Raw genomic sequence first — 27,968 nt, forward strand, 5'->3', positions numbered from 1 at the left:
AAACAATTAAACTCATAAAACAAAAAAATTTGGGGAAAATTAAAACCTTTAATAATATAAAAACAATGATTTACAAAGAAGAGGCAGAGAAAGAAAGAAGAAGTTCAACTTTGAAGTCATTTTGCAAAATACGATATTACACTAGACCGTTTGCGCGTCAAGGCGGCGGTTACAAAAAATATGTACTAATTGATTCGATTATTTCACGGTTTGTTTTGCAAATGAATTCGCAGAACGATTTCTACTGGATATTGGTAAAGATTTTGGTGTTTGACTATCGGTCGCCGTATTGATACCACTCTGCGACGGCATCGAAGAAAGAGGACAAGTAGTATTATTGAATCGCGGATTACTGAGATCTAGGGTTGCGGCACTGGTAGTAGCCGGTACAGCAATGCCACTAGCCCGAGATCGGTCAGCAACGTAACGACGCCTTTCGTGAGACTGTTGCGGTTCGCCGAATGGAATCAAGGCAAATCCTCGCCCTCTACCTGGAAACGCAGCAAAAAAAAAACGAGTCACGTTACGAACACGAGTCGTACAACAAGAGAAATGCTAAAGTAGAGAATTAAAAATGACATTACTAGTAGGAATTAAAGGCTGTTGCATAGTGGGAATCAAAGGTTGTTGCGCGGCTGTCGACGAATTGCGAAAACGGTTACTGATCATTCGCGCGTCTCCTTCGCCGTTATCTTGCTCATTTTGAAATATTTTACCAGATCGATCTTCGTGAATATTACTATGTCCTTGTCTCGAACCTCCCTGCGAACGTAATCAATAAATCGACGTATAAAATATTGTACATCGATCGAGTAGTCTTTTAAAAATTACTCACAAATTTCAATAAATTCCAATCGAATACGTAATCGTATGAGAAACCTTGTCGATGAAATAAACTACGAAAGATTTGTCTAAGATGCGAATAGTCTGGAGCTTCTTCAAATCCTAGAGCTCGACAATACAGCAAATATGTCAAAAATTCCGCTGCAAAATAAATTTTAAAAAAAAGCACGTCAATTTTCCGTAAGATCGACGACGACTTACGAGTAAGACTACTTCGGCTAAAATCTGATCGATCCAACTTACTCGGATAACCTTTACATAATTCTTCTACCGAAGTGGACATCTTTTTTTCACTAATGCGTTCGTATTTCTGCTTCTTGGTCGCTGCTTTCAAGCCTTGCCACGGTAATGAGCCACGATTAAAATACATAAGCACGTATCCTAAAGATTCCAGATCATCTCTTCTACTTTGTTCTAAAAAATGGAAAGGTACATTTGCGAATGATCGTCGAAGAAAATTGAAATAAATAAACAAATAAGCGCAAGAACTCACCTATACCGAGATGTGTATTAATTGAAGCGTAACGAGCGGTTCCTGTTAAATTTTTATTTTCACGGTATGGTATATGCGATAAAGTACGCGCGTCTCGATACTTTTTCGCTAAACCAAAATCAATAATGTAGACCAAATTTCCTTTCTGTCCTAGACCCATTAGAAAATTATCTGGTTTTATATCACGGTGAATAAAATTTCGATTATGGATATAATCTACTCTGGAAATCTGCAATTAACAAACGAAATTACCAATAAGTACGACATTCGTAGACACACGCTAGGCCTAGATATTAGTAGTTGGCAGAGTCAACTCGGTGATAGGTAACAGATAGTAAGGTAAAATTTTTCGCATTTCTGTTTTTTTTTTTTCGATTAAATTTTAGGCATTTAATTTCTATACCAAAATGAACTCTCGAAGGATATAAGATGTACATCATACAAACGATTCCGAAATACAAACGACTTTCGACAGTTATGGCAAAGAATGAGTATTCTATAGGACATTTGCCAAGGCGATGCAAGATCAGTCTTCATCGCCATTAATCATTATCCAAATACTTATATAGGATACCGTAGAAATAATTACCATTTGATCCGCGAGCAATAGTACAGTCTTTAAAGTGAATCGTCTACTACAAAAATTAAAGAGATCTTCTAAAGAGGGTCCCAGAAGCTCCATCACCATAACGTTATAGTCACCTTCCGAACCACACCACTTGATTTCCGGTATTCCAGCTAAAAAAAAACGCAAAATGTAACGAATTAAAGGCTCGTTTATACTGGCCGCGGAACGAGACCGTAAACTTTCCGCGGAAAATCAAAGCTGGGAGTTGTAACGTAGTCGTTTATAGTGGCTACGGACACCGTTCCGTAGTTTCTTACGGATTTTCAATTATTTTTGAAAATCCGCGGAACGGATCCAAGTTGTTCCGCGGCCAGTATAAACGAGCCTTAATTTAATCGCAACTAATTTCCGATGACATTTTAATAAAACCTAAAACGTGAACCGATTATACGTACCAGCTTGTTGCATAATTTTGTATATTTTTGATTCTATATGAAGTTGCGGATGCCTTGTTCGAACACATTCTAATTTAATTGCTACTTCTGTACCCGTAGATATGTTTGTACCTGTGAAACGCAAAAATACAATTTAAATAACAATTCGTACGAGTAATTCGTTCGAATTTACGACAGAATTAATCGAACGAAGCCAATTTTCGATACATTTTCTTTGTTCGGATTTGTGATTTGAACAAAGGTGTCTACACGCTAATTCATCTACGGGTATTCCGCATTCTGCTCATCTCTTCGTGTTTTCTCAAACTACATATCGAAAATGAGTAATGGAAATGATTCGAGATTATTAGCGAACAGAACAACGATCGCTTCGACACACGAACAGGCAGTATTTACGTTATGCCTAACTATAGCGCAGAAGAATGAAACACAGCTGATTCGATATGACATTATCAGAGTTTTGTTCACATTCAGACAGCACGATTTGAAATTCTCGTAGAAATACAGAAGGATTATTAAACGTATTGCGAGATTAAAGATAGTTATCAATATCAATCAATGTTTAGATAGGTCATAAAATGAGTAATGTTATGAAACACGGTAGGTACGTGTGCGTATGACCGTGTACCTTGGTTACGAACAAAAGAAGTCATCTGAAAAGAGCGATGAAATAAAATGATAATTTTAAGGCCTTTCGAGCAAAGGGTTCAGAATATTTATAAAACCAGGAAGATGCACTACCAGTATTCTCTTTCCAATGTACTCCCGAGTATTGATTGATATGGGATGAAAGCAACTGACATGAATGTGAACGTTTGGCGAAGCAGTCGAGTAAACCATGATCGAAATGAGATAAAGCGATGCTCGATGAAACTTTCTTCGAACAAAATGTTTGAAATAGCGTTACCTCGGATGTTTTATGATTTGATACGACTCGGGTATTGAAGCAACACTAAAACTAAACACGCGTGCAGACAACTTTGCAATAATTATCTGGGTGCTACGTACCTAAATAGATGTCTCCGAATGAGCCACTGCCAATCTTTCGACCGAGTCTGTACTTATTTCCAACTCTTAACTCCATATTTTAGTGATTAAACGATAATTTACGAGCTATTCATTTTGCGTTACAACTGGAAATCTTCGCACAGAAATTTTATCAATATGGAATAAAGCACGAACGATACGCGATAAAAGGACCACTATTATCACTGACGATTACTGTAAGATTTTGCAAAATCCAAATTGAATCGATTAACGTGTACAAATTTTCTTTTTTTCACATCCTTTCCCCAAAGTTCACTATTTATTCTGAATCTGAACCTGAACTACAAACCGCAGACGGAACGAGCTCTCAATTCATCAAAATTGCAATGAACTGCTATGGGTCGTGCTAGATTCACCGACTCCCAGTCCAAAAGAGTCGATTCACTTTGATTCTGATTCTTTTCATGACTCTTCAATCCCGCTCACGGCGCTCACTCTCTCAACGTCTTTCGTTTGATAAGTTGATTGATAAATGTAAATGATAATTGATTAATTAATTATACTTTACCAGCACTAATATCAATTTTATTGGGTGTTACTAGTGTTTTTACTTTTTATTGAATGAATGTGTAGCATTATTTCTTATTCAAAATTCCTTCATTGGTCGATTTTGAAAAAACTATAATTGTTATAAACAGGGCTCGGATTTTTTCCCCGCAAAATTAGTGGGACTGGCATAATTTATTTTTTCGTCCCATAATATTGATTTTCTTTCATTCTTTGTAAAACAATACCCATATCGTTGGAAGAATATTTGAGCACTGATTATAAAATAGTTGTTCTTGTTCCTGGAAATAATAATTTCCAGTTCCAACAATTACCTAATTCAACGAAATGGTAAATGGGTTTCAGTTTTCAACTCCAAACTCGTAATTGATGATTGTAGGAAAGATTATTGATTATTCAGCTATAGATTAAATTTTAAAATTTTCAGTTTTGTACCAAGACGTAAGTCGAATTTGTTGGAGCTCGAAATTGATTCCATTTTTTGGGAATCCGTTCAAGTTTTGAAGTTGGATTGATTTTTCTTTCAAAATTAAAAATAAAATTTCTCTAATTAAATTGATCATAATTTTCTTTTCAAAAACAATTAAATTAAAATTGAATTAATTATACAGTGGTGTAGGAAGTTGGTATGAGCAAGTATGAGACACAATGCCAGAACTTGGAAAATTTTTCATTCAAAATAATATGAAACCGAATGAGTGAAAACTGAAGTGAAAAGTGATGATTTGATGAACGACTGACTGATTCATTTCAAGTTGGACTGGGAGTCGGTGAATCCAGCACGACCCAACTGCTATCCGCTATTGTGTGTGAATACGAACAGAAGTTTCCACTTCGGAACATAGATTATAGAAAAAAATTTAGAAAATCAAATTCATAAAATCGTCATCAACGACGGAACGGATTCTGGGGAACGGAACGAATGAGAAAAAATTCATTGTTCGTCCTCAGAAACGGTAACAGTAACGGAAAATGAATGTCATGAAGAAGAAAATTTGAAGTTACGCAACGTTACGACGAGTTACGGTTACGGGTACAGGACCTGGTACAGACTGTTCCGAAATTTTTCCACCATTCAAAAATGTCGAATTTGTCGAATTCTCGAATTGATTCGAATGGTTTATTCTTTTGATTTTGTGTTATTTTAAAATGATGAATAATATACAGAAATCATCCGAATAATCTGAATTAAAATCGGCATTCGCATCATTCGTACAATAAGTGAAAATTGAAATAATTATTCGTCGTTGAGCTGTCGAGCATAATGATAAGAAGGATGAACAAAAAACCAGAGCCAGACCAATGAATGGACTTCATATCTTCATCTCACACTCGTGTATAGAATTATAGATAAGTGATGGCATAAATTTCTCAAAGTTTTCTTTCATATATATATGTAATATAAAAATTTCGTTTTCGATTTCAAAGAAAGTTGCAAAAGCGCAGTAAAAGTTTCAGTGAATAACGTAACGATAGAACTTAACAGTGATAGTAGTAGGTTGATATGTTACAAGCTGAACCCCTGAACTAAGTGCTGTGTTATCGATTTTCCGTCTGTATCGAATTTTGACATAGTAATTTTTGAGTAATTTGGGTAACAAAAGTTGATTTTCGTAGTCGAAATGGCCAACTCCTTGAAATAGGAACTTGATCGGCGCATTGTTGGTCCGTATCACTTTCGGTAGTGAAATTTTCAAAACGAGCCAGAGAAATTTCCTCGCGAATAACGACATATTTTTGTACGCTTAATGTGCATTGCGATCGTTTCCGCGTAATAGTTTATTGAACCTGAAGTTACTCGAGATTCGCGATGGCTCTATCCGCAGATCTAATCATACCTACTGCCAAAGTATCGGAGAACTTCAGCGAATTTCTTAATGAAAAAGAAGCGTAAGTGTTACGAAGTCTTTGTGTGTGTTTTTTTTTCACATGTTACGTTCCTTATTAATAGTACATGTTGATAAATTTTCCCAACATTAGATTGGCAGATTCTTTGAGGAAACGTGGAAATGAAGAATATAAGGCGAAAGAATATACCAAAGCACTCAAGTTTTATAGCGATGCTATAGGTAAAAGATTCGTTTTCACTAATTCTACGTATGTTTGTAAATTTGTCTCTGTCATCCATTCTACAGCAACTAATTCTTGTTTCGCAATGTTCCATAGATATACTACCAGAAAATGCATCCTATTATGGAAATCGTGCGGCTTGTTACATGATGCTTGGTCAGTACTATAAAGCGCTGGAAGATGCTCGAAAATCGATTAATCTTGACACTCAATTTGTGAAAGTACGTAGAAAACGGAAAAACCATTATAATAATTACGATTGATAATAATTCGGGTCGTTTAATTTGTTTCAATTTCATGTTTTTTCCTAGGGTTACCTGAGAATAATTAGATGTTGTATAACGATGGGAGAAACTGTCGAAGCTGAAAAAAATCTCAAAATCGTTTCAAAATTAGATCCAACAAATCCTAATATTCCTACGGAACAGTCCAATTTACAACAATTAAAAACTATATTTTCCAGCGCCGAATCTTCTTATAAAAATAAAGATTATCGTCAGGTAAATCCCGTTCTCGAGTCTCTTTTTTTGGCAATTATCCATTAACGACGGTGTAACTATTCGAAATTTTATCGTTGTTTCAGGCAATTTATTATCTCGATAGAGCGTTGGATGTAGCAAAATCTTGCATTTCGTTCAAAATCATGAAAGCGGAATGTTTGGCTTTTCTTAAACGTTTTCAAGAAGCGCAAGAAATTGTCAATAGTATTCTAAACAGCATTGACAAGCAAAACGTAGACGCAATTTACGTTCGAGGAATGTGCATGTATTACATGGATAACATCGATCGCGCTTTCACTCATTTTCAACACGTTTTGAAACTGGCTCCCGATCATTCCAAAACCGTTGATATTTATAAGGTGTTTATTCGCACTGAACTTACTGCTCTGAAATTCTCTTTGTTTTCTTCTCGCTTCGTAGTTTGATGATACTAGTTTGGAAATTTTCACTTTTAAAACGTACGCATGTTTTTCGAATTTTAGAGAGCGAAGCTATTGAAACAAAAGAAAGAAAAAGGAAACGAAGCTTTCAAAGCTAGCAAATTAAAAGAAGCTTACAATTACTACACCGACGCTCTTAGTATTGATCCGATGAACGATTCGTACAATTCCAAACTATATTTCAATAGAGCAACAGTTGCTTTCAAGGTGATTATAATTTTTTTTTAAATTCAACTTCTGACGAACGATTCGAATTCGAATACGATAATCAACCGATGAAAATTCTTTTTACCTACAGCTTGGTCGTTTAAGCGAATCCGTAGAAGATTGTTCATCAGCACTTAGCCTAGATGATAAATATATTAAACCGTTGTTACGGCGCGCGAAATGTTATTTAGACCTGCAACAATTCGATGAAGCTGTCCGCGATTATGAAAAAGCCTTTAAATTGGAAAGAACAGACGGTAATCTTTTTATTTTCAAACTTACGTTTTTTTTCTGGTTATTCCGTTGATGACTAGTTTTTTCTTCGAACGGTTAACAGAAGTTAGATTATTGCTGAACGAAGCGAAATTGCAACAAAAAAAATCGAAAAGAAAAGATTATTATAAAATACTTGGAATACAAGCGGATGCGTCGACAGATGAAATTAAGAAAGCGTATCGTAAACGTGCACTCGTGCATCATCCAGGCAAGTTGATTTTTTGAAAAAATTGAAAATTCGTCTATAATTCGATTTATATAGATATCTTCTAATTATTACTCGCGCGTTTACAGATCGTCATGCGAATGCAACGGAAGGCGAAAAGAAAGAGCAAGAAAAAAAATTCAAAGAATTAGGCGAAGCTTACGGCGTTTTATCAGATCCGAATAAGAGAAGCAGGTACGATAATGGACAGGATCTCGAAGATTCGTACGGCAGTGGTATGTACCTCTACCTACCCTGTATAGTGATATTTATCAAAATCAGTACTTAATACGATCGATTTTATCGAATTTTTTTAATTCGTCTCTTTGTTTCAGATATCGACGCTAGTAATGTGTTTAGAGCGTTCTTCGAAAATTCTTCCAATTTCCGCTTCGAACCGTGTAATCGTAATAATTACAGTACTTTTTCGTTCAAATTTGCTTGAATAAGTGGCAAAAATAATTTGTTCGTCAATCATACATTTGGGTGTTTTTATTCTCAATTTTTCCGATTCGAGCACAGTTTCTTCTCAAATCCAATGCTTATTTTACATACTGTAGTGGGGAAATTATTGACGGAGGGCGCGAGACCCCGTTCAATTAATCAAGTGTGTACTATTTGTGTTTTGTCAAGCTGTACTATGTTCATAATTGACATTTTTAGTTTCATTATTTATAAGATTGTATTTTCGTATTCTGTCATCGCGTAAAATATAATTTTTTTATTCATTCGTTGATTTATTTTGTGAAGCAATGCAGTTGAATAGATGATGAAAATCATTCAAATAAAACAACAAGCTTGACAGCTTTCATATTCCAATTTTCATACACTTGGTAATAAAATACATGATATAAAAATAGAAAAAATAATTGCAACAATCTATTTTAGAGTTTTCGTCCTAAATAAGCATCTTGAGGATCTTTAAAAAATTGTACTTCCACTTTATTGGACATGGCATGATTTTAGTTTACATATTTAATTAGAAATTCAAATCCTCGAAATAATTTTCATTTCGGAAATTTTTATCGTATCTCTTTTCGGAGCACGATTCAATTCGCAGCTCGGTTTCTTTAAGGTTGAATATTTTGTATCGATCGTAAAACACTTGCTCCTAGCTGTCACCACATGCGTCTTAATCACTGACTCAGTTCGATCAATTATTCCTCCGTCTCTTAAATTGAAATGTTGATTTACGAACTGAACCGCAACCAAATTATATTCAAGTTTCATCGGTATCGCTGGAATCTGGAAACTAAAAAATCAAGTCCAAGTAAATTCCACGCGCCAATCACTTACTTACAGAAAATAACATCTATCTGTACACTTCGCTTACGTCGAGTTGATCGTCCAATAATTGATATTGCGATAAGGCTGTGATTTGCTCCAAATATTTACGATCCGCGAACACTTTCAGCAGAAAGTTCTCTCCTTCACGTTCGTACTCTTTCATGATCTATTGAGAAAATTAATACTCATCAAACGTTTGGTTGCAGTTTTCGAAACTATATTAACGATATTCACAGTTTGAGAAACTCGATAGTACGAAAAATAATTTACCGTCGATGAACAGGCGATACATTGATTAAAAGAGGTAGTTAATGGTAACATGACTTCGTAATCAGCGATGAATCCGCGTATAGAATGAGGAATTTTTCCCAAGCACGAATCACTATTACCTGGAGCTAAACCTCTGTTTCGACAGATTTTCGAAAATCATTAGTAGTTTCGAAGAACTTATCTAATAAAAATTATTCATTCGACTCACTTTTTAGGATGTTGTAATAGTGCAACGAATAATTCCACTCCAAAAGAAGAGGCAATGCCGGATAAACCGGGCCTAGTTACTGTGCATTGCTGATCCAAAGTTCTGTCAACTGTTGACTAAAAAAAAACACACACACAAAACACATTTAGAATCGATTAGACCAAGGATGGTTTAAAGTTAGCAGATACAGCATGAATACGTACATTTCCAGGAGCTACGACATCATTACAGAAATAACAGCCCAGTTTCTCTTCGCAATTCTGCTCACTGATACCGTGTCGCATGATCAAGTACGAATCATATCCCAATGCAATGGTAATAGCGATCTAAAAACATCAAATACAGTAAATAAAATATTATAAAATATCTTCTATGACAGAAAAAATAGTTTTAAATACTCGTGCCTTATTAAAATATGAACATAGAACAGTCGGTAACCAACGACTTTCTCTGGAATCCGTCAGTAAAAAAACGGCATCGTGCTTTCGAATTAATTCGGTCAATTTATGAACATGATCCACGTCACTAGATTCTTTTCCAGGAATTGGAATCCTCAAAACTTCGCCGGTAACATCCTTTGGAGTAAAAAAAAAAACACGACATGAACGAGAACTAAGCTTACGGTTCTCTTTTTCAAAGCTACTCGTACAAAACAATTTACCGTACCATTCCAGGATGAATAAGTTGTAAAGCACGTGCAGCGGCTACAGCTTTTGGCAAAGCTTTGGTAGAGTCTTCAAAAGTATACAAAGATTGTCTAGCTGGATTAGAATAAGAAATTACACCGCTATCGACAAATGTTATTTTTTTGACGCCCCATGCCTGCGGACACAAATTTGCAAACATTTCAGTGTTTTTATTCCGCAGAAAAATTACGTATATACTAGAAATAAGATTTCGAACCAAAAGTACACGAGCAACCGAACAACCCAACGTTCCAGCTCCCAGCAGTAAACAAGAAGTATTCTCCATTATCGTTAAATCCAAATCTGGTTGAAGCCTCCATTTGACTAATTTCAAGTTTAAGGTGACAGCGCGACTAGATAGTCTGCAAACATGCACCAAAAATATCTACATAAGTACTGAAAAAAAAACAAAAAAAAAAAACGCCGACAATATTAGATTCGTTCCACGCTTCATTTCGCTCACCTTTTCGGATCCATATCATCGCTGAGATTGATCTGCTTAGGGTGCAATTTACCTTTATCATTCTTTTGCCAACCAATAAATTCGTCATAGTTATTCAGATCTAAACTCACATTTTCTGCACATAATAGTAATATGACACGAATATTCGTATGTATATCAAACGTGTACTGTACTAGCAATTCGAACAAAATATATTACCAGAACTGCGAACACTGAATATATAACTGCGGTCGAGCCATTCGGAAGCTTCGCCTCGAAGCGATACTATTTTAAATTCATTACGAAACGCATCGGCACTGTGAAAATATAATGCACACAGTATAAAATATGTACTAAAAAAATCATCGCCTCCTAATTAAGTACATGTATAAACAGATGCCTGCTCACCAGTAGTGTTTTAAAAGTATAAGATAATTACGCAATGGCCAACCTGGCACTTCGTCCAACAAACAAGGGTCCAAAAATGCCCAAAATACGTCATCCTTCACGTTGAATTCATTTACATTCCGTTCTAAAGAAATGGACTTGCATTAGACGACTGAGAAAAATCAGAATTCAGAATAGATACAGATAAACAAACCCTTACCTAAATTACTAATGAAATCATTTAGCGAGAAAATTGAAATGTTTTGAGATTTCCGACAGAAGCAAAAAAATCCTTTTTGATTCAGAGGTAGTTCAGAATGCAGGTGACTTAATTCAACGACCTAAATACGACAAATGGTATTTCGTTTAGTAGATATTGCACCACTCTGAAATAAATTTAATTTTAACATTATTTACGACGCATTTTACTTGCTCCGATGATAAAATAGCATCCAGTTTCACAGGAGTTTCGCCAAGGTAAAACTGCGACTGCAATAAGGCAGGAAATGCAAACCAGTACGTGAAAACGTACTTTTTCAAATCCTACATAGTTGGTAGAAATTCAAATCACACATTATTCGCAATCGTCTTCGGTAGATAGTATAAATTCTTAAAGAAAGCATAACTAACGCAGTATGTCAACAAAACGAATGTTACGAGCAATGATGGATCTTTGACAGCTTCGCCGTTTTGTATACTTCGAATAATGGAACTGCCATACTCTTTGATTAATTTAGATTTGTCATAATTTTTAAATCCTTCCGCCGTATTTTTATTAATGTGGTAACCGTGGCAGTAACATCTTGAAAAACATACGTCGTAACTCCTGCAACGATGAAATTATTTATGAATCTGTAGTTACTAGTTAGGTGTGAAGTGGCAAGTGCACAATTCGAGCGAATTGTTTTCAATCACGATCTATCGTGAGGAAATACTCACTTATTGAATGACGTGCAGTCGATCAGAACAGCGTTGGTTTTCTCACTTTGCGAATAGTAACCCCAAATATGCCTTGTAACTTCGTTTAATCTATCATCTTCCAATTTTACATCGGCAAATTTAAACCAAAAACTGCTGTTGACGAAGGACGAAAAAGGAGCAAACCGTAGCGTTTTGTCTTCAGATGCCATCGGTAAATTTCCTCTCCGAGTGTATGGCAATAGTTCGCTCGATAATTACAATAAATTTTGAAATAAAAAACATTAATGAGTAATCGGAATGAAATGAAATCATCGAAACTTCAATCAAACCAAACTGAAACTCCGAAACGTATGATATCACTCCGGACATAAATAAACACGAAAGTTTATGTAATGGTGGGAAGGGGCGGGACGGGGGAATTGATAAGGATCTTATCACAATTTTACGAGCTCGTAAAATTTGGCGAAATTGAAATTTTGTAAAAGTTACGATTAATTTTATTTGATTTAAAATACGATTTGTAATAAAATAATGCAAAAAGTAAATGAAAAACTACTTTTCGTTTCTCTGTTAAGAAAAGTGTCAAGTTACGGTCCGGCTAATTTTTCAAATTTCATTTCAGGGAGGTCCGGAATGAAAACTGTAATAATTCGATGAAGTTTGGCAGATATTTAACATTTAATTTTTTGCGTTTGATGTACTCGTGCTTCTCTTCGATAAGTGATGTCATAACGCATTGATGTTCACTGCCAGCTAGCCGAACTCGCTTATCAGTCGGTTCGTCTCAGATACCTACCTAGTTTGTATGAAATGTACGTATTGTATACATGAATTATATGTTCTTCATGCCTCAATGCAACACCTCCATCGTAGTATTTATCTGTCATGTTGAAATTTGATCGGCGAAATAGTTGTTATTCTTTTTTAGCTACGGACTCGTGTGTTTGGTGAATGAGCAACAGCTAGAACATTGACTCATCGCTCGTCGTTGCATCGGTCCGTTTATGGGACTTGAAACCACAATTTGGTAATTTTTGTTCGTAACGGTTTTGTTCATATCCGTAGCTTTTGTTATCGATCCGCCGTTGTCGAGAAAAATTCTGCAATCGCAATTTGAAAAATGCCGGAAGTCCAGGAAAATGTCAACGTAAAATCCAAGAGAAGCAAGAGTTTGAATGAAGCTAATGAACTTCGTATACATGAAGAATCTGTGAGAAAACTTCAACCCGATAAACCGTAAGTGTAGTTCTTTCGAAGAGTTTCATTTTCCAAACGTTTACGATTAGATTACCTATTACAAATTATACGTAATTCTTTTCTCATTTCAGATGTCACAAATATCAAGATTCCTTATTCTCGTGGTCATCCGGATTCGACAATTTCAGCGGTTTCGTCAACTGGGGATTCATTCTGTTATTGATGGGTGGAATCCGGCTTCTTTTAGAAAATCTACTACGGTTTGTTTTTGATTTTGATTTTTTGTACTACATAATATGTAAGTAGATTCCGTTTCAATGTTACTGATTCGAATCCTATGACATATATATTTTTTTTTTTGGAACCATTTTCTCATCAGCTATGGTATACGAATTGATCCAATGCAGTGGTTACTTCTGCTGAAAGAAGAAAATGGAATAGAGCATAATACATCCTTAGTGTTGCTCGCATGTGAGTATTTTTCAATTATTTTACTTCTTCGTGCGTGTATTAAAATTTTGAGATTACGTAGGTAGGTATAGAGGTACATTATACTGTATTTTTATTTTGCAGATTCGTTGATTCCTCTCTCATTATGTCTCTTTATTGAAAAAGGATTATCAAAAGTAAATGAATCTATATTTACCATGTCTGTGTCTGTTCTGATAAAATTTTTCGTATTTCTCTTATGGAATAATGAAATACCTACGGTTTACAGAAAGTTTTTGAAGAGAGGACCGGGTTACAACTTCAAATCATAAATGCGAGTTCAATTTTACTTATACCGATGTTGGTTATACCCACGTATTCCAAACAATTTAGTTTACGTGAGTATTTACATTCGCATTATATAAAAATTTAGGAAATAATGTACTTATCTACTGAAAATATTTGACTGTTTCTGTAACTGGATTCAAATCAGAAGCCTTTGATCGTATTATAAGCCTTAAGTAACCCGTAGAAAATCTTTTCTTTTTTTTTTGCCAGGATTTCACTCGATGTGTTTTTAATTATGTACGGAGAAAAATTTAAATCATCTAGTTATTTAAATTACATATTCGTATTAACGCGCAGTTTGATACTTTTTGCAGTTGACGTTCAACGATTCCAATGTTTAATTAAAAATAGCCAAACTACATTGAAAAATTCGAATGAAGGATAAAGATTTTGTTGTAGGGTGAATATGATTATTCTTTATGCTCGAAGACTGTTTTGTGTTGCTGTATTATTTATTGCTCGTTCACATTTTGTAGTTTTTGTAGATTTTTAGAGGTTGCTCAGCGTTTGCATTTTAATCATAGATAATTATAAAAGTATATCTCGAAGGTTAAAAAAGATAAATATCTACTTCGTATCATTTTTGCCTTTGAGTTATTTTGGTTTATGCATTTTTTGAGATACATGTGGTGATTTTCGTTCGTATAACTATAATTATGAGTTCTGCTTTGCTGGACAAATCAGGTTATTGCTTATTTTAAGCTTCGCTGCAATTATGCTTGAATCATTACGACTTACGCTAACAATTATTGCAAAGGCTTAAAATAATTCGCGTTGTTACGGATTTTGCAGTTGGAGCTAGTACGGTATGTTTCATGTATTCGGTGCTTTTTCTGAAATTATGGTCTTACATTCAAGTGAATATGTGGTGTAGAAGAGAATGGATTTCCAGAGTGGAACTTAAAAAGAAATTCGATGATCACAAAAATCGTAAGTATTGCATGAGGTACCTAGTACCCACCTACGTATCAGCATTCACTTCTGCAGTATAGTTGGCGAATTTGACGTTGAAAATTTCTTTTAGCTCTTATCGATGAACCAGTTGAAAATGAAGATAAAGAATCGGCTTACGAGAAAGATTTACGTTTGATTAAATATCCGAACAATTTAAATTTAACTAATTTACTTTATTTCATGGCGATTCCAACGCTGTGTTATGAATTGAATTTCCCAAAAACGGATAGGATACGTAAAAGGTGAGATCGGAATATTTTTCGCGGTTTTATACGTATTTTTAGTGAACTAGAAATTAATTTTTTACATACGTTTTTCATTTATTATTTATTTATTTTTTTTAGGTTTATTTTGAAACGAATATTGGAGTTATTGATCGGAATTCAAGTGATGGCCGCTCTATTTCAACAATGGATGATTCCGTCAGTCAAACACGCTTTAATACCATTTTCTGTAAGTGCTATGTATTTATCTCATTTACGAGTAAGACCTACCTACATAGTTATTGTGATGGAAAAAATTCGGCGATAATTTGACTGATTTCTTCGGTTTGTTCTAGAATATGGATATATTGAAAGCAACCGAAAGACTTCTCAAGCTGTCTGTAAGTGTGCATTTTCACTTGGAGTTTTTAGCTGAATTCGTACGACGATTGAGCTGAATAGTGAATTTTGCTCAAGTTTTTTGATTGATAACGCCGAATGAAATTTTTTTAGATTCCGAATCATCTCATGTGGTTAATATCGTTCTATTTGCTATTCCATTCGTGGTTAAATTTTACGGGAGAATTATTTTGCTTTGCGGATAGAAATTTCTACTTGGACTGGTGGAATGCTAAAAATGTGAACGTATTTTGGAGAAAATGGAATACCGTTGTTCATCGATGGGCTTTAAGGTGAAACAATATGTACTTTCGGAATTTCTTCTGGCGTGTATTGTCAGGATGTCGATTTTGTGAAATAGGCGTGCTTTAATCATTCTTTTGCGTAATTTAGACACGTGTATTGGCCTATGGTCGAGATTGGGTACGGTAAAGTAGCCGCGAGTGCTACTGTTTTTTTCATTAGCGCGTTTTTCCACGAATTTCTGGTCAGCGTGCCTTTAAGAACGTTCAAAAGTTGGGCATTTGTCGGTATGATGATGCAGGTGAGTTCTTCTTCTGTCGAGATTATAGATTTTTAAGGCGTCTACTTAATTTTGATTTCGTTTTTAGATGCCTTTAGCCTATCTAAGTACGTATATGGAGAGTAGGTACGGTTCTCGTTGCGGTAACATTGTTGTGTGGATTTCCTTAATACTAGGCCAACCCTTATGCATAATGATGTATTATCACGATTACGTCATCTCTCACTATGGAGAAGCTCTCATAGAACAATTTGGTCATTTATAAAATCATACGATCATCCAAAGAGTGCATCGTCATAATACTCCTCGATATTTTTGTTACCTTTTTACTTTGTGATTTTCATTACTTGCCCAGTTTTTTTCTACGCTGTTAATTTATGTTTATATTCCTGTTCAGAAATATACCTACAGTTCGTTTGTGTTGCAAAATTCAAATTTTCATTTGATATGATGGTGATACCTGCATATAGGCTCCGAACGTATTTGAAATGTTTCAACGAAGATTTTGGCATTAGACAGGCGTCACGGTCTCATTCATTTCGTAACATTTACGCATACAGCCTTCATTTTTTATGAAATAAAAAATAGCATCCAGTGATAAAATAATAAGTATATTTACATTTCATAATAGTTTACTGGAAGAAAATAAAAACGAACAAACTGAACTGGTGAAGTACGAGTAGGTACGCACTACGCAACATAAAACAGTCCCTTCTTATCGAATATATAGGTATTAGGTACACATAAATAACTTTCCAGTAATAAAAATAAACATTCTCGAAGCGTTTCTCGTATGTAAAAAAAAACTATGTACATGTAGCATCTGAAATATCAAACATACTCCGTATAATGATTCGACAAAATTTCTCCATTTCTTATTTCAGAGATGTCATGTCCTTATTCGTGTGATTTTCACGGTTCTAATTCATACAGTGATATTCAATATTGCACTGCGTAATTTATCCACATTTTTCAACAATTTTGAAAAATAAAAAATCAGTATTCCTCAAATGCTTTGAGATTTGAAAAACGACTCGTGGTTGGAACCTGATTTCGAAACACGCGATTTTCCATACAGATTTGCAAATAATAGACGACAAGTGTAATTTTTTCTACAAAAAAACACATAATACGAGGGCGAATCAAATTAAAAGCAAACACCCTTACAGTAATATTAAATAGGTGTATAACTTGTACCCGAATATCGAACTCTATCGACTGATGAATGCGTAACTGTAATTATAATTCAACTCATCGGGAGTCGAGTCGACTTTTCAGATTAGCCGAGAAAACAACTGCACGCGTAAAGCGTAAAAACATTTTTTTTTTAACTGACTAAATAAATTTCAATAGTATGTACATTGTGTTAGGTAAAACGACAGCCAGTTCAGAGCTTTACCTTTCACTTTTTATAAAATAAATTCAATTTTAATAATCTAGAGCCCACTCGTTTTCTTGCAAAAACGAATCGATAACTTCTTTCATCGCATAATTCGGAATTAACTGATCGGAAGTCAATTTAACTCGAGTGACCGGATCGAAATGTCCAACTCTCTGTCAACAAAATGAATTATATAATTCGGATATAATTTTTCAACAATTGGAGCACATAAACACTGGAAAACAGTTCGGTGTCTAAAATCCGTCAAACTCAAATTCACGTACAGAAACAACAACCAAGGGACTAAATTCCCGATCAGGAAAATTTAGGCTTGTCGGATTTTGGAAAGAAATTAAATTAATAGTACATTACTATTACTACTGTACCTGTAAGTGTTCGATTATATCTTTGCGTTCGTAAGTGATACCGCTAGGAGTGATGACTGGCTCACGTAAGAGTTCGAAGCTAATTTTACCACAGAGAAAATCCGGAATATCTCGTTTCTGCAACGTCGAGAAATAATTTCAAGACAATGTTTACGAAGCGAAACTTGACGAATTACCAAAACACTATTCTAAACAAAACTTACTCTCCGTTTTTCATCAACTTTTGAGAAAATAGAAGTCAACTCGCTAATGTAATTATCCTGTAAACAGAACAAATAGAGCGTTGTTAGTGAGATGATAAAAAGGTGCTTTCAGTATTGAAACTTGTAAAAAATACTAACACATTTCAACTCTAATTCCATTATTTTACTTTGCGAATCTTCGTCAGCGCCGTCATTTCCACTTTCCTCTTTCACTTTGCCGATTTGACGTTGAGAATCTTCGAAAATTAAGCGGTTAAGATAGGACTGTAAAAAAAAACAGAATATTTTCGATGAAGCTGAATCTTTTCATGCGGTGGCGCGTAAATTAGGGATTTTCTAATAGGTACCAGGAGTTCTATTTCCTGAGTGATTCGTTTTTCTTCGAGCATATTCCATCGTTTCTTCCTAGCTATTCGAATCTGACTCGCAATATCATCGCCGTAGTTTTGTTTTTGTTCTTTAGCTAAATCGTGAGCTAAAACAAACACGTTTTGAAAAATGTTAAAAATGATGACAAATCGAATATCCGAAATTGAGATCTAAAGACACGTGCCTCTTTGCAAATGTTTAATGGATTCGTCGTAACATTCCAATTCTAACAAAGCCGAGCCGAGAAAGAAATGCCCTTTAACGTGATTTGAATCTAGATCTAAAGCGTTGCGACAATCTTGGCAAGTCAACTCCCAACGTTTGAGTTTTAGGTAACACAGTGCTCTGTTTGTGAAATATGTAGGAATCGAAGGATTTTTGATCTGAAACACAAAATACGAAACACTTTTCAAGCAGATGATATCGTAATATTACGCGTACACGATATGGAACACATGGTAGGGAAATTCAGCCTTTTGATCGATAATAAACAAGCTACGTAAAACTTACAATTGCTTTACTGTAGCAGATAATCGCTTCGTCGTATTTTCTCATGTTGAACAGCTTATTTCCCTGTTCTTTCAATTCGACGTCTGTAGGGTTTGAATTCGATTTACTCATTTTCACTCATCACAATACATACAGCCAAGTAAAAAATGAACGATGGCTAAAAATACTCGATGTAAAACTGGATTCACAAGTGCAAAGGAAGAAAACTTTTCAATAAAAAACCAAAAAATTAAGCAAATCCCTGAGATGAAAGATGAAAAATGAAAACGTCTTATCAACTTATCACTGACAGCATAAAAACACAAAATGTCTTTACGGTAAGTGACGTGACGCCGTGACGGTCTTCTTGTGCCACTGTTGTGACGTCATTTCTGCAATTTTTGAATTTTATTTTCATCAAAAATTCAAAATTTTAAATTTAAAAATGTGGGAAAGAATCAACTGAATCAAGGAAATGTAAAATTTTCATTGTCATATTGCTGGAGGCTGGAGCGATCAAAAACCGTGGCCAATTTCTAAATTTCGTAATTTGTATGAAATATGAGAAAATTTCGTGCTGAAAATGCTGAATTGCTGAAATGCCATTATTGGAGCGGAACTAGAAAGTACTGATTGCCAAATAAATTGTTGAAGATCTGTCCTCGTCTTCGGTTCACCCTGGTCCCTGAGAAATGAAGTAACTAGTTACTACACCCCATATTTCGTGATATTGCAAGTCTCTACCTCTAAGACCCCCTAAACGCATTTAATGAATCTATGAAAAATATGAATGAAATCCTTCATTCTCAACAACTCAAAATTAAGTGCATGGAATGAAGAAACAAAATCAAAGAACCTACTACCTATAACATCCATTCAAACATCGAATAAGTACATAGACGTACATTACGAAACAAGGTACTCGTAGGTAATTTAACAAATTTATTACAAATACAGGTACACAATACATAATAAATTACATTCATTTTTTTTTTCAAATTTCGAAGAAACAAAGAATAATGTTGACTTACGATAAAACTACGAAATATAATCAAAAATAATGAATACAAAAGAAAAGAAGTGGAAGTGTTATCCATCAACTTGAACGAAACGTGCATTATAAAATATAATAGCAGGTAGAATGTACTCATTAGTATACAATACATATAAGTTGAACGATACAGAATTACAGAAATTTTAAATACACTGGGTATAAATAATGATTTGTAAATGTACAAAATATTCTTCCCCTAAAACATATCAAGTAGGTGCGCTAATTTTTTTAAACCTCAAACAATCAACAAAATTGAAAAACAATTGATCTTTTTTCAGGATTACTACACACCGTTGTGAAACGTCAGTTGAAATTTCGCAGCTTTTTTCAATTTGGAATCGTTAAAAAAGACAGTTCACGCGGGTTTTCAAACCACAGTTTTTTTTTGAAAGACATTACGGCTAGTTTTGGAAAAAACAAGGGCCTTATGCAGCTGAACCGCCTTCTCTCCAGTCGGTCCCGATTCTACCGAGTTAATTTTTGAAATAAAATTGCACAATGCATTAGTGAATAATTCGCGATTGTCGTGTGGAATAGATTCGGTTAGAATTAAATACTCGTATGCATCCGTGAATTAAGCGTATAAAAGCTTGTATCGCGTAAATATTCAAAGTAACCTCCGTATTGTTGATCTTTTTACTTTTACAAAAAGATATAAAATACAGAATAGTAAAAAAGTGGAACGATAACAAAAATAAAAGTAACATTTAAAATAGATTTAAGTAATCATCAACAGCAATACTAAGCTAGGTATTTAGAAAAGTTTAAACACAAGAATTACAACCTGAAATAGATAGATTTTTAAAGCAAAAATGTAAAATTCGAACACTCGTTGATTATAAGTTGAATGAGTTAGGCAGGCACAGCAAATTAACCATAAATATTTTAAACTTAGGAAAGGTACATTAGATGGATTCAATCATAGTGATCGCAGATTGTTGAAAAATTGATAGATACGATACGATTGGGTGTTGGGAAGTCCAACGAAAAAACCACAACTTTGTAACATTTTTTACACCAAAAGAAAAATGATGGCATTTTAGATTTACGAGTTAGTGAGCGCGTATTTGAATAATAAAAAATGGTGCGAGAACTAGAGAACTTTCACGTGAAAATTATGTTCAAAAAAACGGACAAATGTTTAAGAAAAGAAAACCATATACACCAGTCCCACACGCTGAATTTTCAAAACCCGCATCACCGAGACATTTTAGCACAAAACTGTATTAATATTACTAAAAAGTGAACCTATTTTAGTTTACGCACAAAAAACAGGCATACGAAGTACAATTTGCGCCAACAGGTCAAACCTCATCAAGTCATCAACATTTGGTAAACAACCTGTACACATATTACCGCACTCGCAGTAGGTACTAGCACACTCCCTACTGAAAAAGGCATGATTAATGGCAGGGCTAAAAAAGTTTTAGTATAAATATCGACAATCCGGATCATTTATAAAAACAATATTAAACTATCAAGGTACAAGCGAAGAAGTCTTCCAGAAAGAAACAACTCGCAAAGCGTGACAATTCAATTAAACTTTTTGTTTATTATTTTCGCGCATATAAGCATATTTTTTCCAACCAAAATGTTAATCGCAGGTTTTGGACGAGGCAAAAGCCAAACCAACCAAGATTTCAAACCGAAACAAAACATGAAAAATGTCGAGGGGACACCCGACCGACATAATATTGTTTATAAAATATGTAATAATAACACACGCACACATGTATAATTAATATATGCAACATAGGTAGGTATATTAAATAGTAAACGACAATAACGTATTCATTGCACTTTGACATAATTTAGTTTTTAATATTTTCGATAACAAACTTACAAATTAGAAAAGAAAAAAAAATGTTACACGTATTACACACCGACATTTTCCCTATTCCTGAAATCACAATATTAACGAAATATCGATAACGTAGAAAAGTTAATAAAGATAAAATGAAATAAAATAAAATAAAATACTTAAAATAGATTTTTCAAAATCGTGTTCAAACGCTCAAACGCTTTTCATAATTTTATGTTCGTACTAAAAAGAATGTATAAATTAGAAACAATAGAAAAACCATGTATTAAAAAAAAAAGTTGCCATAGTACTTCCTCGAGGGAAAAGTAGGAGAAAAAATAACATTAAAAACATCACTCGTTCCTGCGATAGCGTGGAAAAAAACATATCATCAAAATAAATACCTGTGTTTTTTTTGTTTTGTTTTGTTTTTATACAACCGACGATTTGGAGGTTACGATAAGAAAGGATTTGGCTGAGGCATCAATGGTTGCTGTAACGAAGGCGCGTTTCGTTGAACTGGCTGAAACGGATCACCCTGGAATTTGGATCCGCTTCCGTAGGCGGGTTTCGCGAATAAGCTCATGTTGGACATGGAATTGTTCGAGGGCGCGGACACTACTCCGAAGGGATTAGCAGTACCTGCGAATTCAGCATGAAACGATCGCATAGTGAAAATTAAGATAATACCTACGATTTTGCAAACTTTTTGTACTTAGATGAAAATAAATACGTACTGGTTTTCTGCACGGTCACAGGTAATGGTGGCACGACTGGCGTAGTAATTAGCTTATCTAAATTAACCAAACTGGAATTTTCGCCGAGGAAACTTTGCGGCGTTTTCCTCATGTTGGCCGAAGCAGCTTGCGAGGAATTGGAATTCTTACTGGAGTGAGCTGCGCCGTTCGATTGCGGCAGGCTGTTATCCAATGCTGATAAATCAAAAGCGTTGGGACTGGTGCATGATCCTGTTTGTTTTGTTAACAAATAACAAGAACGACCGCCGTCGGCTTTAAAATTCCTACGAATCTTATCGAGAATGAATGATCTTACCATTTTGATGATTTGGTGTATTACGATTACTAATCGCTGCAAATTCATCTTCTTCGGAAGCGGGCGACGAAACGAGCGTTGACGACTGCGGGGCCCACGGATCGCTATTTTTAACCGCTGCGCTACCGGAAAACGACGGCGGCAGTATCGATGCCAGCTCGCTATCGATTTTTGGTGAAACCGTTCGCCAAGGATCTTCTATAAACAACGCGTTTATTTCGATATGTGTAATAAAATAACGATACATCGCGTCGGTGAATCATCGTACGAGTAAAAGCGCACCTGTCGGTCGGGAATGAGTCGTATTCGAATGCGATGACAACGCCGCAGGAGCCCACGGATCGGGCGAAGTAGTGGTCGTCGATGGCGTAGCCGAATGTGATGACGGTGTGGCCGACGGCAGAGAGGGTGAACTAGTCACGCTCCATGGGCCTTTCTGTTTTCAAAAATTCAAAAAAGTCGATCAAGTAACGCGATACGCGGACGCACGTGCATTTTCTCCAACGATTATTATTCTATTACCTGGCTCCGAGACAGCGACACGCCGACTGGATTGGTTGGAGCCGAAATTGGCATTCCCCACGGATCTATGAGCGGCGGTTGAGGGCCTAAACCGATATTCGGATCGATTTCCAGAAGATCTGCCAAATGACTGGTGGTAGGCGGAGCTGCCATTCTGCAATCACAATCGTTAGTATTAGCCGCGTTTTCCCATACCAATCATCACATCTTTAAGCTCCCAATGAAAATGAACACTGCTATGTACTTGAATTCCTTTTCGCTTTGCGATAACGCCAATTGAAGCCTAACGTCGTCGCTTCGTCTTTTTTGTTCTTCTTGCTCCGCTTCTTCGCGAGACATAGCTAGAGCTAGTTGTAACTGTAATTCTTCTTCTCCCGCAGTCTGAGGACGAGCGCATTCTATTTCAGCAGCTTAAAAAGTCAAACAGCGTAAAACGAACGTATTTATTCTGGTTTCGTTACTTTTTTCACACAGCGATGCAGAAAAAATAATAATACGATGAAAAATTTACCTTTAGTCGGAATTTCCGCTGCAGAAGAACAAGAATTCCACGAGTCCTTGGACTGAAAAATACAAAATAAATAATTTTTAATCGCATTAAAGGCTACCATATACTAAGGATGTGGTCGATTTTTTACATAATAATTACGAAGATAAAATTTGCTCGTGAAAAAATGATGAAACATTTCGGTTAAAGAAAACTTTCCAGCTGATCACATAATTTCACTTATCCAGTTTATCATTTTTACGTGTTATAGGCCTAAATATGAATATTTTCGGATAATCCTATCGTAAGCGAGAATAATTTTCCTTCTGCGTTGTGCTTTTCAAGTTTAACAAAATGATAATTGAGAACGTAATACATAAATAAAACTTGGCATTGTGCGAATTTTTACAAACACAGCGAGCGTAGGATTTATTTAAGCATTCCAAATGAAATACTCTACGAGTACAACCTGCGTCCGCAAAAAAAAAAAAAAAAAAAAAAAAAAAAAAAATGGTGCAAAATGAAAATGAAAATGAAAAGAAAATACCTATACCATGCCGTGTATTAGCAAACAAAATCAAGTTATAAAAGATGCCATTAAAAGTGCAAAATGAGAAAATTAAAATAGCAGATTTTAAGGATAAATCTGTGTAATAATGTTTTTAGTTGGTATTAAAGAAAATTAAAAAGGCTTTGATTTTTCGCAATTTCGAACAACACGATAAGATGAAGTAACAATAATGTAGTCCCTCCTCTTCCATCACGAAAAGATGGCAATTAAAGGATAGATACACAAATTTACGTATGTAGGTACGTCAACAAACCCCCCAAAAGAAAACCAAAATGGCTTAATCTGCGTACTGATTAAGTATGTATTTTTTTTTCAAGTGAAAAAATGCATTATAGAAAACATTTCATCGACAGTCCCCGAATCGAATAATCGTTTAAATTCGGAAAATCGGCTCGAGTATAAAAATACAAATTTCTAACTGCTTGAATGAATAATAACATTCTGAAAAACATAATGGGCTTATGGTTTACGTAACCTACGCGTAAATACTCTTGAAAAATAAAATAAACTCACCCCCGTATTCTGTGGACTGACAGGCGTGAACACTTTATCCTAATAGTGCAAAAAAAAATGAAAAAATGAAAAAAAAAGCAAAGCATTAATTAACGCGCTATTACATAAAAAAGAAAAAAACCACCGTAACGAATTCAGCAATTGATATTTTACAGCAAAAACCTCCAAAAATTGAAACGAAGCACACCTACTAAGTTACTAACCTATACAGGGTAGCTCGTATGTCAATGTCAACTTGAGAAAAACTCACATATTCTACTAATCAATGCGAAAAGAAAATTTTATTTCAAAAAGTTCAATGATTTTTTTAGGAGGGGAAATATTTGATCTGATCAGACCTCAACTAGACCAAATTTGGTTTAAACAAGCTTATTTAGTTAGAAATCTTGGAATCAAAATGGATCCAGCGAAGGACCGGATCTGAACTAATCCAACAGGTCTACTCGGGTCTGAAAATATATAATTTAATTTATGTTTGGATTGTATTTTTGCATTATTGTACTCGTAAGCTGAATGGAATTAGAATATGCGGTTATTTTCGAAGGTGACACACGTTCAACCCATACATGCAGAGTGTGTTAGCATAAGGGAAACCACCTTTCGACAGAAACGCGTACAACTTCTTCAAGGTTATGATCTATGTTCATAAACTCAAGATGAGTCGTCCACGTTACCTACACGGTCTGCATATATCTGCGGAGAGAGGCCATTTCCGTGTTTTTCAATCCATCATAGTCGTATGAAATTGAAAAACAAGAGAAATGACTCGAGCCCTTCCACACTGCTATAGGCTAGGCAATATTTCACTAATTTACGTAGTCTTCGATGAAGAGAGAGAAACGATGGAATGAGATGTAAGAAATTAGACGAACAAAAATGAAAAATCAAAGGCATTTCAAAAGTTTCGATGCGAAGTATTAGAGCATTCGTGTGAGGAAATTAATCAAATGTGAACGAACTGCCTAATTTACCAACAGCTCAGACGCAACAGATAAAACAGAGGTAATTGGTCGAAAGTCCAACTCGACGAATCGCATAAATCGATACAAAAAAGCATTCGCACTATGAAAAGATTACGGAAATAGCGCTTCACTTACAGTCACAATATCACTACTAAAAGAAGCCGCTTGCGCGAATCGTTCTTTGGCTTTCAAAGCTCGTATGCGATCGTTACGCAATCGTTCGTCGTCTTTTAATAAAATCACAAGTTGCTTAGCTTTCTCCCTGACGTTCAGGCCCGAATCTTTGCCATCCTCGACGTACTGGAAATCTCTCAACGTTTCGATGGCGAATATATTCTCTTTACATTGTTGAGCTACCTGCAAACGTAAAAGACGGCGCAAAAATTTGAAAAATAAATTCTCACCTACGTTTAGCCAACGAATCGCAAACTTGAAAACCATTTTTCTTAACTAAAAAATACCTTTTCCGAGCCTGTTTTTATTAGATATTCCAGCAACAGCAACGCTTTATACACGTGTCTCCAGTTTTTTCCGTGATCATTCAGCCTTTTCCAAATCATATTCATTATTTCCGAATAAGCGACAACGTTATACGTTAAATCGGCGATTTCCGCCATCAAACTGCTTCTAGGTCCCCAGTGATCATTGCTAGTCGCTTCGCGTACTTTTACCTAGAAATAAAAACATTTATAATTCGTTCGTTGATGATTATTAATTAGATTCCAGCGGCGACAGACGTGTTCAGAAAATCTACTCGCACATTATATTCGTGCAAGTACTTCGAGGGGGAAAAACGAGAGAAAAAAAAACAAAAAAAAAACGGAGCCATGTACGAATAATTCGATTAAAATATATTCAATTTAAGAGGTTTCGCCGAGTAAAAATGCATGACTCGAGCATTTATGACGGCGCAGGTAAAACAAACATGATTTACACAAGGTCAACCATAAATTTCTTAAATTGTCACATGATCGTTATTAAGTGATTATCTGAAATCGCTTCGAGAATATTTAAATATTTATAGCGCTTTGCGAATACGAAAAATGTAAAGCTACATAGTACAAACATTCGAGTCAAGTAGCACGATAACGAGCTCGCTTATCCCCCTTAAATTGTATTGTTTTTTTTTTTTCAATAGATAATTTTTTATAATCGTCGAGTCGAGTAAGTTCAAACTGAAATGTAAGCGATGAAACAAAAAAAAAAGGCCTGTAAAACAGGGCGTAAATGACAATCAAAAATTATTACTTGAGCGTCGGAGTAATTGTGGGTTAAATTCTTAATATTTCTGCGTAAACCAGCGACGTTTACTTGAATATCTTCGCGACGTCTCATCTGCAAGCAAGAGATAAAACATGAAGCAAACAATCAACAAATTATTCCACCTCAACAAAAAAAATAATACATAGATTACTCGAAATAGATAAGAATATAATCAAACGTTAGCCCTGAACATTACAACGTATAAAATAAAAAATGCGACATCATCTAACGAAATTCGTAATAAATCATCGAATCAGAACTGAAAGAAATTTTACAAATCTCAAACATCGAGTACTTTTTTCAACGCTGAAAATAGCCGTAGATAGAGAATGTCGTTGTGAGATTTCTACGCAGTGGTATGGAAATATCGTAGATGAATTCATTTCGTTCGTCAAAATTTCTGCCGAATGAAGATGATAGGTGATAATGAAGCTTTTTCAACTCATCGTGATGCACTATTAGCCAGATGTTTAGGGCTATTGAAACACAGAACTGGGTGTTCGATGTGAAAGTAAGTTATCGACTGCAAACGGACTCAAGCTCGGTGATAAGGGCTATAAAATCGAGGCGAGGAAACGAATGAATTATTATAATAGAAAATGATGGGAGTAGGACTCACCTTTTTTTGTATCCTTCTTCAATTTTCACGATAATTTTTGGGAACGAAGATGTATCAAACAACGGAAGTATTACGCAGAGTTTATACTTCACTCGACTTCACTTTGTTATTTTGCTTCACGATGGCTGAATGAAATGATTTTAAACATTTCTACACATTTGAGATGATTTTTGCAGAAGAATGACTGGAAACAATTCACTTATCAGTGGAGAGATGGAGAGAAACTATAGAAAATACCAATTTAGATGCAAAAATAATTCTGTCAACACTTTCACAAGAAAAAAGTACAGTCACCCAGCCAGTCCCACAGTCACTTATCGCTCATTATCACATCACATTCACATCACGCGCTAGTTGATTAGCAACCGAAACGAAACGCCAAGTTAATACGTTACACGTTACGATACTGAATTTGAGGTAGGGCAATTCG

At 35.2% G+C, this 27,968-nt stretch overlaps 6 protein-coding genes across 11 annotated transcripts; 2 read left to right on the forward strand and 4 right to left on the reverse strand.

The window, feature by feature from the left end:
• Positions 1 to 28: 28 nt before the first annotated feature.
• LOC135840865 (casein kinase I-like) lies at positions 29 to 3,731 on the reverse strand. Its single transcript, XM_065357598.1, has 8 exons — positions 3,368 to 3,731; positions 2,360 to 2,470; positions 1,926 to 2,074; positions 1,337 to 1,565; positions 1,087 to 1,257; positions 836 to 984; positions 585 to 762; positions 29 to 491 (listed from the first exon to the last, which is right to left on the reverse strand). The coding sequence occupies exons 1-8, from the start codon at positions 3,441 to 3,443 to the stop codon at positions 199 to 201; spliced, it is 1,356 nt and encodes a 451-aa protein (XP_065213670.1). The 5' UTR covers positions 3,444 to 3,731; the 3' UTR covers positions 29 to 198.
• A 1,254-nt stretch (positions 3,732 to 4,985) lies between these two features.
• On the forward strand, positions 4,986 to 8,339 carry Tpr2 (Tetratricopeptide repeat protein 2). The gene is made up of 10 exons (XM_065357560.1): positions 4,986 to 5,803; positions 5,894 to 5,982; positions 6,080 to 6,204; positions 6,295 to 6,483; positions 6,567 to 6,842; positions 6,966 to 7,130; positions 7,222 to 7,387; positions 7,468 to 7,614; positions 7,701 to 7,847; positions 7,947 to 8,339. Exons 1-10 carry the CDS (start codon positions 5,724 to 5,726, stop codon positions 8,054 to 8,056), a joined length of 1,494 nt encoding a protein of 497 aa, XP_065213632.1. The 5' UTR covers positions 4,986 to 5,723; the 3' UTR covers positions 8,057 to 8,339.
• Positions 8,340 to 8,396: 57 nt separating this feature from the next.
• On the reverse strand, positions 8,397 to 12,215 carry Atg7 (Autophagy-related 7). 2 transcript variants are annotated; one of them, XM_065357497.1, is made up of 15 exons: positions 11,831 to 12,215; positions 11,522 to 11,717; positions 11,309 to 11,434; positions 11,112 to 11,232; positions 10,913 to 11,036; positions 10,724 to 10,821; positions 10,526 to 10,640; positions 10,280 to 10,424; positions 10,043 to 10,198; positions 9,781 to 9,951; positions 9,580 to 9,702; positions 9,377 to 9,492; positions 9,169 to 9,301; positions 8,945 to 9,064; positions 8,397 to 8,863 (listed from the first exon to the last, which is right to left on the reverse strand). In XM_065357497.1, exons 1-15 carry the CDS (start codon positions 12,019 to 12,021, stop codon positions 8,831 to 8,833), a joined length of 1,968 nt encoding a protein of 655 aa, XP_065213569.1. In that variant the 5' UTR covers positions 12,022 to 12,215; the 3' UTR covers positions 8,397 to 8,830. The 2 variants fall into 2 exon arrangements, with proteins under 2 accessions (XP_065213569.1, XP_065213577.1); XM_065357505.1 differs by having other exon boundaries at positions 11,321 to 11,434; positions 11,831 to 12,212.
• Positions 12,216 to 12,246: 31 nt separating this feature from the next.
• mdy (midway) lies at positions 12,247 to 16,294 on the forward strand. 3 transcript variants are annotated; one of them, XM_065357579.1, is made up of 15 exons: positions 12,247 to 12,352; positions 12,435 to 12,624; positions 12,741 to 12,808; positions 12,878 to 13,048; positions 13,141 to 13,269; positions 13,389 to 13,480; positions 13,583 to 13,635; positions 13,728 to 13,836; positions 14,579 to 14,716; positions 14,811 to 14,982; positions 15,085 to 15,193; positions 15,300 to 15,344; positions 15,457 to 15,635; positions 15,736 to 15,886; positions 15,954 to 16,294. In XM_065357579.1, the coding sequence occupies exons 4-15, from the start codon at positions 12,933 to 12,935 to the stop codon at positions 16,128 to 16,130; spliced, it is 1,470 nt and encodes a 489-aa protein (XP_065213651.1). In that variant the 5' UTR covers positions 12,247 to 12,352; positions 12,435 to 12,624; positions 12,741 to 12,808; positions 12,878 to 12,932; the 3' UTR covers positions 16,131 to 16,294. The 3 variants fall into 3 exon arrangements, with proteins under 3 accessions (XP_065213651.1, XP_065213659.1, XP_065213643.1); XM_065357587.1 differs by lacking the exon at positions 12,741 to 12,808; XM_065357571.1 differs by lacking the exons at positions 12,247 to 12,352; positions 12,435 to 12,624 and having other exon boundaries at positions 12,631 to 13,048.
• Positions 16,295 to 16,460: 166 nt separating this feature from the next.
• On the reverse strand, positions 16,461 to 18,998 carry STUB1 (STIP1 homology and U-box containing protein 1). Its single transcript, XM_065357611.1, has 7 exons — positions 18,715 to 18,998; positions 18,389 to 18,587; positions 18,183 to 18,310; positions 17,974 to 18,099; positions 17,836 to 17,892; positions 17,633 to 17,749; positions 16,461 to 17,419 (listed from the first exon to the last, which is right to left on the reverse strand). The coding sequence occupies exons 1-7, from the start codon at positions 18,823 to 18,825 to the stop codon at positions 17,294 to 17,296; spliced, it is 864 nt and encodes a 287-aa protein (XP_065213683.1). The 5' UTR covers positions 18,826 to 18,998; the 3' UTR covers positions 16,461 to 17,293.
• A 617-nt stretch (positions 18,999 to 19,615) lies between these two features.
• Positions 19,616 to 27,850, reverse strand: lqf (epsin homolog lqf). Of its 3 annotated transcripts, none has more exons than XM_065357540.1 (12): positions 27,539 to 27,850; positions 26,905 to 26,991; positions 26,118 to 26,327; positions 25,792 to 26,013; positions 24,695 to 24,733; positions 23,635 to 23,686; positions 23,368 to 23,533; positions 23,124 to 23,277; positions 22,884 to 23,037; positions 22,602 to 22,796; positions 22,286 to 22,516; positions 19,616 to 22,190 (listed from the first exon to the last, which is right to left on the reverse strand). In XM_065357540.1, exons 2-12 carry the CDS (start codon positions 26,989 to 26,991, stop codon positions 22,003 to 22,005), a joined length of 1,698 nt encoding a protein of 565 aa, XP_065213612.1. In that variant the 5' UTR covers positions 27,539 to 27,850; the 3' UTR covers positions 19,616 to 22,002. The 3 variants fall into 3 exon arrangements, with proteins under 3 accessions (XP_065213612.1, XP_065213604.1, XP_065213621.1); XM_065357532.1 differs by having other exon boundaries at positions 22,602 to 22,799; positions 27,539 to 27,848; XM_065357549.1 differs by lacking the exon at positions 24,695 to 24,733 and having other exon boundaries at positions 22,602 to 22,799; positions 27,539 to 27,848.
• Between the last annotated feature and the right edge of the window lie 118 nt (positions 27,851 to 27,968).

Source organism: Planococcus citri, chromosome 1, assembly GCF_950023065.1.
Source record: "Planococcus citri chromosome 1, ihPlaCitr1.1, whole genome shotgun sequence".
NCBI lineage: Eukaryota > Metazoa > Arthropoda > Insecta > Hemiptera > Pseudococcidae > Planococcus > Planococcus citri.